This window comes from Haemorhous mexicanus, chromosome 29 (assembly GCF_027477595.1).
Source record: "Haemorhous mexicanus isolate bHaeMex1 chromosome 29, bHaeMex1.pri, whole genome shotgun sequence".
Lineage (NCBI taxonomy): Eukaryota > Metazoa > Chordata > Aves > Passeriformes > Fringillidae > Haemorhous > Haemorhous mexicanus.
In genome coordinates, this window is record NC_082369.1 from 4703045 (window position 1) to 4712718 (window position 9674).

The window sequence follows — 9674 nt, forward strand, 5'->3', positions numbered from 1 at the left end:
ATTTTGGGGGTGTCCATAGGGTCCCAATAGGGCTGTGGAGGTCCATAGTGTTATGGGGTATCAGCAGGGTGCCCATGGGGCTCTGGGGGGGGGTCCATAGGGTCCCTATAAGGCTGTGGGGGGTCCATAGGGTTATGGGGTATCCACAGGGTCCCCATAAGCCCGTGGGGTGTCCCTGGGGTACCTATGGGGCTGTGGGGTGTCTACAGGGTTCCCATAAGGCTGTGGGATGTCCAGGGGGTCTCCCAAAGGCTCTGGGGGGGTCCATAGGATCCCTATAAGGCTGTGGGGGGTCCAGGGGGTCTCCCAAAGGCTCTGGGGGGGTCCATAGGATCCCTATAAGGCTGTGGGGGGTCCACAGGGTTATGGGGTATCCACAGGGTTCCCATAAGCCCGTGGGGTGTCCGTGAGGCCCCCATGTGCACACGCGGTATCCCGTGTCACCCATCCAGCACCGACCGGGGCGGGCCCTGCTGAGTTTCCTGCCGCGTGCGCAGCTCCCGCCCCGCGCGGCAGCGGCGGCGCCGCTGCTGATTGGTCAGCGCCGGGCGGGGGAGGCGGCGCTCTGGGCCGCGGCCGCGCTCTCTGTGGCCCTGGCGGACCGCGAAGATGGCGGCGCCCATGGAGGTGGCGCTGGTGTCGGACGCGGCGGGGCCGCTCTGCAACTGCTCGGTCTGGGAGCTGCACTCGGGCTCGGCCCTGCCCGGGTACCGCGGCGGCAACAGCGGCCCACGCGGGCTGGCGCTGCTGGGCGGCGAGCACCTGCTGGGGGCCCAGCTCGGCAAGAGCTACATCAACGTCTGGGAGCTCCAGAGGAAGGTACCGGCGCGGCGGGCGGGCCCGGGCGGCCTCGGCTCGGGGGACGGCCCCGGGCTTCGCGGGGGAACTCCGGGCCCCGTGGGGGATGTGACGGGGCCACCTCTCTTGAGAACCCCCCGGCCCTGTGATGAGGAGCCCCTCAGTCCACAGAGCCCCCCGAAATCCATGCCCAGACCCCCCCATGGCCCCTCTCTCCACAAAGACTCCCCATGGCCCCTCTTTTCGTGGAGACTCCCCTCTGTCCTCAGACACCCCTTCATAGCCCAGTTCTCTGCAGAGACCCCCATGGCCCCTCTCTCCACAGAGACCCCCCCTGTCCCCGGTTGGACCCTCAGGCCCCCCCTCTTTCCATTCCGACCCCCATCACCCCGGGCAGGTGCCCCCCATCCCTCTGTTCACAGAAATCCCCCTGAGCCCCATGTCAGGGGGCCCTGCTTGCAGCCCCTCGCCCTCTCTGAGCCCTTGCTGTGCTCTCTCTGTCCCAGGACCAGCTGCAGCAGAAAATCATCTGTCCCGGGCCTGTGACCTGCCTGACAGCCTCTCCCAACGGGCTCTACATCCTGGCGGGCGTCGCTGAGAGCATCTACCTGTGGGAGGTACGGGGTGCTGGGGCACTCACACTCACACCCTGCACAGTCAGGGAGGGTCCCCATCCCTCCAATGTCTGTAACTCCTGATCCTGGGATAAAGGCTGTGCTGCCCACAGCCCATGGGGCAGCTCATAGAAGCAGGAGTGGGAGGAATTCAGGGAGAGGCTTCACTCTGCCTCCTTCTCCTCTTTCCAAGCATCTCTGATGCCTCAGGGGTCAGGCATTGCTCCCACGAGGCAGCAGCACAGGATCTGGTTTTCCTTCAGTGATTCTCCCACGTTTCAGCTGAGGATTTGTGTGTGCCCAGGGTGCCAGCAGCCCCTGCTGTGCTCTGGTCATTGTCCTGCTGGTTAATTACTGCTGGATCAATTTGGGATTACACTGCGTTCCCAGCACACCACTGAGCAAATCAAAGCAGTATCTTGTCCTGAGCCCAGGATTAAACCCCAGGATGCCTCACCTGGAGAGCTCCCCGTGCCAGGGGAGGTTTGAGCCTCATGGTGTGAGTGGGTCTACCTGAACCCATCAGGGTTTGTTTGTACTAGTGTGCTTATAGCTGGAAAAAAATCCCTGAGGCTGAGCCTGCAGTGGGAGCTGCTGCCTGTGATGCTCCCAGCTGGGCCCTGCTCCAGCTCCTGTCACCCACAGATGTGTTCCAGAATATGGCACTGTCACCCACAGATGTGTTACAGAGTATGGCACTGTCCCTCTGGCACACGGGAGAGGAAACCACCCATGGAGCTGGAACCAGCCCCTAGAGCTGGGTTTTGTGCTGTCTGTGAAACCCCTTGAACTGAGGTTTGGTTTGATTTTTGGTCTAATTCAGACCATGAGAAGAAGCAGACTCTTATTTTATTTGAGGCTTTTTCTCTTCTTGGTTCCCTCCCTACCTGCAGTGTTGCCTTTTAATAAGAAATGCTCCAGGCTTGGGGAATTCCTTGTCCACCCTAAAGCCTCTGCTGGCCCCGGACCACGAGCCACCCCTGGGGTGTCCTGCAGCTCTCATAACCCTCCTGAGGACCTGTGGGAGGAGGGAAGAAGCCACCAAAGTAATATGAATATTAAGAGTGAACAAGAAATCCTTACTGCACTCTTGTGACTTGACCAGAGGAGCAGCTCTGGCATCAGTGGGTTCCAGAGTTAATGTGCCAGGACCTCTTCCACTGCCATGTGCTGAATTTCCCCGTGGTCCTGAGTGCAGGCTTGTTGCTCCAGCTGTACCTCAGTGGTGTCAGTCACTGTCCTGAGGTGCCATCAGGCTCATGTGGGCAACAGAACCCACCCTTCTCCCCTCACTGCACCAAGGGCAGGGCACTACGTGATCCCAAGGAATCCTTGACTCCCTCCTCCTGCCCTTCCCCTCACTGCAGGTGTCCAACGGGAACCTCCTGGCCATCCTGAACCGACACTACCAGGACCTCACGTGCCTCTGCTTCACTGATGACAGCAGCCACTTCCTCTCAGGGGCCAAGGACTGCCTGGCCCTGGTGTGGAACCTCTACAAGTAAGGGGGGCTGGGGGGCACAGGGATTTTGGAGCAGGAGATCCCTCTAAGCCCACAGCTGTGTCTGTGCCCTCCTTCTGGGCAGGGAGCCTTTCCTTGAGGTCTCATCTGTTCTTGGGAGCAGGCAGATGGTTCTGACTTCTTTCCCTGGGTGACACAGAGGGGATTGTGCCCTTTACCCAGGGTCTTTATCCCTGTGGGATAGAGATCACAGCCACGATATCCGTGTGCCATGGCTGCCAGCAGCTCCCATGTCCCACTTGGTCCCTGCAACCAGGAGAGGCGTTCCCAGTGGGATCAGAGCCTGGCCCAGCTCCCCATGGGGCTCTGTCCTGGCTGACCTGCCTGTCTCTGCTCTCCCCACAGCGTCCTGCAGGCAGAGCCCTCCCAGATCCCTGACCCCCGGCACGTCTGGTCCCGGCACAGCCTCCCCATCACCGACCTGTGCTGCGGCTTTGGAGGGCCCCTGGCACGGGCTGCCACCGCCTCCCTCGACCAGACGGCCAAGGTGAGGCTCATTTCAGAGGTGCCAGACCCCATGGGGTCACAGCCAGGCTCCTGCCAGGTAGCAGGAAGCTGTCCCTGTCCCCGAGCTGTCCCCAAGCTTTGCCGGGTTGCAGTGGCTTAATTTCTTGGCTGTCTCTGCAATGACTCAGAGCTGCCAGACCTGGCCTCTGCCTCTCCAACAACAGCAGTTTCTCTGCACCTGCCCCCAGGCTGGACTGCTGCAGTCCCTGTTGTCCTGGGAATGTCGGGGTCAGCTCCTCAGTTTTCCATTGCTGATGTCCACAGGGAGCAGAGCAGGCTGGAGCCTGTGGGGAGGGGATGCCCTGGGGGCAGGATGGCCACAGAAGGGTTCAGAGCTGTTTTGAAGCTGCCTGGGAACCTTCTGTCCTGCTCACAGAGAGGCTGATCCTGGATTCTGCCTTGGACTCAGTTTCACAGCCAGGAGGGAAGCCAGGGTGGAATGACAGGATGGGATTCCAGGATATCAGTGTTCCTCCAGTCCTGCCATTAGCATTCTCACCCCTGATTCTCCTGTCCCCTCTCACTCCAGCTCTGGGAAATCTCATCTGGGGAGCTCCTGCTTTCCGTGCTCTTCGACGTGGGGATCATGGCTGTGACTCTGGACCTCTCTGAGTACCACATGTTCTGTGGGGGCATGGATGGATCCATCTTCCAGGTCGACCTCTGCGCCTGGGTGAGTGTGTGGGGCGGCAGGTGTGCCCTGTCACCCCGAGCCACTGTCACCTCCCTGCTGGGACTGCTGTGACCTGCCAGGGCATGGGAGGGCCTGGTTCTTCTGTGCCTCCTCTGCCCCCTCCAGACATGGTGAGGAACCTGCTGGATTCAGCCTTCCTGAATTTTAACCCCTTTCCCTTCCTTTCTTCATTTCTGCAGCCGGTTCAGAGAGACCGGACCTTCCAGACGGAGCGGGAGAACGGGAAGGTCTTCAAAGGGCACAGGTGAGGAACCAGACATACCTGCCAGCCACCATCTGCCCACTTCACCAGCTTCTGGCAGTCCTGGGGTCACCCTGAGTTTAAACCTCCTCTTCCCCATTCCAGGAACCAGGTGACGTGTCTGTCAGTCTCCACAGATGGCAGCCTCCTGCTCTCAGGCTCTCACGACGAAACTGTCCGGCTGTGGGACATCCAGAGCAAGCAGTGCCTGAAGACGATGAATCACAAAGGTAGGAATGTCCTTATCTCCAGGATCCTCACTGCCAGAGGCTGCTGCTGTCTCCCCTGTGCTGCCCTGGGCACTCCAGGTGTGTTTTTGCCCCTTGCTTCACGCCCTGTGAAGGGCAGAGGCGTTGGAGGGAGCCTGGGCTGTCTGGAGCGGTGCCGTGACCTTGCCCTGTTTGTTAACAACCCCCTGTGCACTGTCAGGAGTGAGTCATGGATTTCACCCTGTCGCTGAGGCCACACAGGATCCTCCTCCTTGTTTTCCCAAGGGAGCAGTCACCCCACATACACCCCAGCTGTGTCTGGAGGGGAGACAGCTCTGTGACCCCAGCAGTGAGCTAATGGGGCCTGAAGTGAATCCCATATGAGCAGCTGTCTGGGATTTCAGTCTGATGGCTCCAGTAAATTGCAGGAGCAGCAGTTGGGTGCCTCAGCTACCTCAGAGCAGTGGGGGATTTACCCCTCCTTGTTGTTAACTGTGTTCCTCCCCCAGCTGTGGTGGTTTCTGGCCCCTGGTGCTGCAGTGACCAGTGGGGCTGCCTTGGGCATGGCCCAAACCCCTCCCAGAGGTGATGGTGGGGACAGCCCCAGTCCCTGTTCCTCCATGGTGGTTGAGCTGCTGCCTCAGGGCAGTGTATGGAAGCCAGGCTGCCTGCAGACCCTTTTCCTCTTGCCTTTGGCTGCCAAAGACCATCCCTAATTGGGACCCACTGCAGTGCCCATCCAGCCTGGCTGGCACTAGAGGGTGAAAACAGACCAAATGGAGCTGTGAGTCATCCCAGGAGGGGGGGCCAGCCTTTGGCTGTGAGCCGAGCACTGGAGTCCTCCTGAGGCTGCAGGGAAGAATGGACAGACCAGGCTCTTCCCAGGAGGAGCAGGACTAGGCTGACCCCAAGCTGTGGGTTCTCTGCAGCCTCTGCTGGCTCTCTGCTGCCTGTGGGCAGGGATTTGGTTTCCCTGGCAGCCTTGGCACTGGCATGACTGCGTGTGCTCAGGAATAAGCTGGGAGTCCAGCACCCCCAAGCTGTGCCCGGGGTCTGGAGTCCCCACAGGGCCCTGCAGCCTCCCAGTGTGAGGGAATCTGCTGTCCCAACCCAGCCCCCTCTCGTGGATCCCTGTCCCCTGCTTGGCCTCTCTGAGCAGAGGCATGAGCCCCCCAGCAAGGTCTGTCCCTGCTGCCCCTCCAGTGTGTCCTGCTCCCTCCCCAAGGCAGAGGTGACAGGGCTCTGACATGGTGATGTGACAGCAGCCTCTGGCCCAGTGTCCTTGGGACAGCTCTGTCCCTCTGCTTGCCAGGCAAGGGGGTGGCTGGGGGCACACAGGACCCCCTGCCCTCCCCTCAACACTGCTGCAAATAAATCCAAGGAGCTGGAGTGTGGCTCAGGGCCAGGCAAGCATGCTGGGTGTGGGGGCTGTGTCACCAAGGGTGGCTTGTCCTTGGCAGGGGCAGAGCAGGTGGGCTTTGAGAAGTCAGGCTGCTGCTCCTGGGTAATGAGCTGCTGGTGAGGCAGGGCTGCTCCCAGTCACTCTGCATGACTGCCACCTCTCTGGGGGGAAGCAGGAGACCTGTGGGATGAGGCTGGGAGCCAGCGCTGCCCCCAAATCCCTCCAGGCCTCAATTCCTATCCTGTCACACGAGCTCCATCCTTGTCACTGCAAACACAGTGTGGCACAGACCATCCCAAGGGCTCCCCCTGCAAGGCCATCCTGGGATGCTCTGGCTGATGTGTGCTGCTGGCAGCTCTGTCTTGGAAGTTGGATTATTTGTTTCCCCCCAGCTAAGCCTGGTCTCCATGCCCAGGCTGGCCCAGGGTCACCCAGGGCCTGCTGCCCCCAGGCCTTGGGGCAAGGTGGTCTGGTACAGGCCTGCATCTGCACTGGGGCCCCAGAGTGGCTGTGGAGGCTGTGTCCAGGTGGTGACCAGGTTTTGGGAACTCTGGGTTCACTCCTGAGGTTTTCTCCTCCACCTTTCCTCTCAAACTGCTCCATGAGCTGCCAGTGCAGTGGGAATCTCACTGATGGGCGCTTCCTTCAGGAGCACAAGTGTCTGGTCTTCAAGGAGGGAGTGAAGCCATCAGAGTTGGCCAGGAACAGCTTTGGGGCCAGGCACTCAGCAGAGCTGCTGCTCTGCTGGTGGGACCCAACCTTGAATCCTGGGAGGATCAGATTTGGGAGCAGGCTCTGGAGGGGTGGATGGTGATGACAGAGCCCTCATCCATGTCAGAGCTGCTTGTGTCTGTCTGCTCTGCAGAGACCAAAATCCTCCAGCAGCTCTGAGCCTCCCTAGGCCCCACCATGCCCCCTCCCTCACCCTGCACCCTTCTCCACAGCACTGGCAGCCCCCTCTCAGGTGCATGTGGACCATCTTCACCTTGCCTTTGGCCAGGGGAAATGGATGCTCGGGCTGTGGTAGCAGTGGCTGAGCTGCCCTGCCTGCGGAGGGGGGCTGGGGGCTGCTGTGCCTGACAGGGCGTGGGGGACAGTGGTGGGAGCTCACAGCAGCTGGGAGGGGGCGGCAGCAGCCGTGGGTAAGCGCAGTAATTAATGCAATGCAGTAATTAACGTGCTCATCAGCTCTGCCATGGATGGTGGCAGCACAGAGCTGCTGATGGATGGCAGCTCAGGGTGGGGGGAGGCCAGGCTTTGCTCCCTTGGGGTCCCAACCAGCCCGGAGAGCTGCAGCCCCGGGCAGGGAGAGCTCCTGGGGAGGGTGGAGAGTCCTGGCCACTGCCTGTGCCAGGGTCATGCTCGCTGCTCTCAGGGCTGCCAGCCTGAGCTGTCCCCTGTGTCCCTGCACAGGTCCAGTGACAAACGCCTTCATCGTGCTGGCCCCTGCCAACATGTTCAACCCCGAGGGGAAGCCCAGCATGCCCCTGCCCAAGTTCAGCAGGCACCTGCACGGCACCGAGAGCAGCGATGAGCCGGGCGCCGAGGGGGTGACGCTGCGCCTGGGGCTGCACCAGCAGGTACTGGGGGCACTGGGCAGGGGGGACAGGCATCCAGGAGGGGTTGTGCTGGAGCAAAGCTTCTCCTCCAGCTGGTGAAACCCGCTTCTGTTCCCTCCTGCTTCCTCCCCATCCTGGCTGCTGCAGTCATTTGTCCTCCCAGCCCCGTGCTGCAGCGTGGGCTGGCTCTGCTGTCCCACCATTTCCTTGGTCCTGGCATGGCTGTCCCCAGGCAGGGAGGGTCACACCCCACCCATCCCAGCCTCTCTGCCAGTGGTCCCAGAGCTGTTCCCCTCTGCCAGTGTCTGCCTCTGGGCGAGTGACAGTGACAGTCCTGCCAGAGCTGATGGATAAGCTCCCTGTTGGCTTGGTGGCAGCAGGCCAAGGGGCTGTTTGCCTGACAGCAGGGTGGATCACACAGGCTTCCTCCCATGGGGAACCCAGTCCAGGGGCATGGGGAGAGGGTCTGTGTCTGCTCTGCCAACCCCTCCATTCTGCAGGAGCCTGGGCAGAGCTACCTGGAGAAAGCAGAGAGGATGTACTCGCAGATGTACTCGACGAGGGAAAAGGTGAGAGCTGCTCCCAGGCTGGGAATCGGGTACTGACCCCTTGAGGGGGATCCTTGTCAGCTGATCTGACTCATGAGGCCCCAAGCAAGTTGGAACAGGGGAAAAGAGCCCTAAAATCTGCTAGTGGCATGGGCAAGAGGGGCTGCACTTTGAGGAGGAGGAGGGAGGGGACCAAAGGGTTTGGCCTTTACTGTTGGGGAAGGAGCAGCAGCCTGTGCCTGTCAGAGCTGAGGCCCTGACGCTTGTCTGTTGTGTTTCCGTGTCACAGAACCTGGTGGGAGACCAGGAGCACCTGACGATCCAGGTGAGCGAGCTGGAGGAGGAGGTGAGCAACCTCCGGAAAATCAACAAGGACCTCTTTGACTTCTCCACTCGCATCATCACCAAACCAGCCAAGTGAAGAGGCTCCCCCCGCCCTCGCACCCCTCCGCCTCTCCCTGTCCGGCTCCTGGGGAAGAACCGCCCGCCCTCGGGCACCGCCCAGCCGGCTGCGAGCACCCGGCTCACCTTCCCCCGACCCGGCACACGCCGCCGCCTTCGCCTGCTCCGTGACACGGGACTGAGACCGGCGCGGGGACCGCGAGGGGACAGCACAGGGACCGTGTTCACTCCGATTCGGGGCCGGGGGGCACTCGGGCGGCCGCTGCAGGAGGAGCGTCGCCGCCTCCTGGGAGGGTTCAGGATGCAGCTCCGGCTCATTCCCCGTTTCTTCCCCCGCCCCTTTTTTGTTTCTTTTCGTTACTTGACCCTGCAGTGCAGACAGAAAAGTGTTTTTCCTCTCAATACCGGTTTGAGATTGGATTTTGGAGACCCCCTTCTGCCCACCCTGTCCTGGGGATTGCTGCTCAGTGCCACTGGACCCCACACTCTGGAGAGCAGGGCCTGAGGGGCTCCTGCTCTGGGGGTGCACTGGGGGGGCTGCTGCAACAGGTGGGGGGTCCCTGGCTACCAGGGCTGAGGAGGGGGCTCCTGATCTGTCTGGCAGGCAGAGCCTGGGGTGTCCCTGGGCTTGGAGCACAGGTGGTGGTTTTGGGGCACAGGGTCACTCTGGGGAGGGGCGGGGGGACCAGCAAGGTGCTATTTCCAATCTCGTCAGTCCACAGTTTATATATATTTGGATCCAACGACTCTGTTTTCACGGTGTTTGGGGACTCGGCCTTTTGTATTGTCACAGCATGGCAGCGGGGGTTGTGGGTTTTGTTTAGGTTTATTTTTTACATAAAAGATTTGGTTTTTATAGTGAAAGATGCCCGTGTTGGTTTCTTTAGCAACCCTTGCATGGCCACAGACCTTGACCACCTATCACTTCATCCCTGGGCTGCCCACTGGGAGTGGGAAAGTGCTTCCTTATCCCCAAACTGCCCAGTTGCCTTCACCCCAAGGGTCCTTCCCTGTCCCTACAGGGTGTTGAGGTTTTCCCTGGCCACCCCTCTGTGTCATCCCCCCCTCCCATTCAGTACACCAAGTGCAGATGATTTAAAGTGCATTTTAAAACCAGAGCATCCAAGCATCCCCAGCTCCCGCCAGTTCCCGAGAAAATGCTTTTAGCTTAATCACTG

At 60.7% G+C, this 9674-nt stretch overlaps 1 protein-coding gene across 1 annotated transcript; it reads left to right on the top strand.

Annotated features, from left to right (window-relative positions):
- The first annotated feature begins 573 nt into the window (after window positions 1–573).
- On the top strand, window positions 574–9360 carry WDR18 (WD repeat domain 18). The gene is made up of 10 exons (XM_059869980.1): window positions 574–819; window positions 1305–1415; window positions 2780–2913; window positions 3280–3421; window positions 3971–4114; window positions 4315–4379; window positions 4482–4606; window positions 7401–7567; window positions 8047–8115; window positions 8384–9360. Exons 1-10 carry the CDS (start codon window positions 610–612, stop codon window positions 8513–8515), a joined length of 1299 nt encoding a protein of 432 aa, XP_059725963.1. The 5' UTR covers window positions 574–609; the 3' UTR covers window positions 8516–9360.
- The last annotated feature ends 314 nt before the right edge of the window (window positions 9361–9674 follow it).

Excerpts from the sequence above, each read along its gene's own strand:
- WDR18 (XM_059869980.1), top strand. The coding sequence starts at position 610 with ATGGCGGCGCCCATGGAGGTGGCGCTGGTGTCGGACGCGGCGGGGCCG. Across the intron at positions 820-1,304 it reads TCTGGGAGCTCCAGAGGAAG|GACCAGCTGCAGCAGAAAAT; the intron begins GTACCGGCGCGG and ends TCTCTGTCCCAG. Across the intron at positions 4,380-4,481 it reads AAGGTCTTCAAAGGGCACAG|GAACCAGGTGACGTGTCTGT; the intron begins GTGAGGAACCAG and ends TCCCCATTCCAG.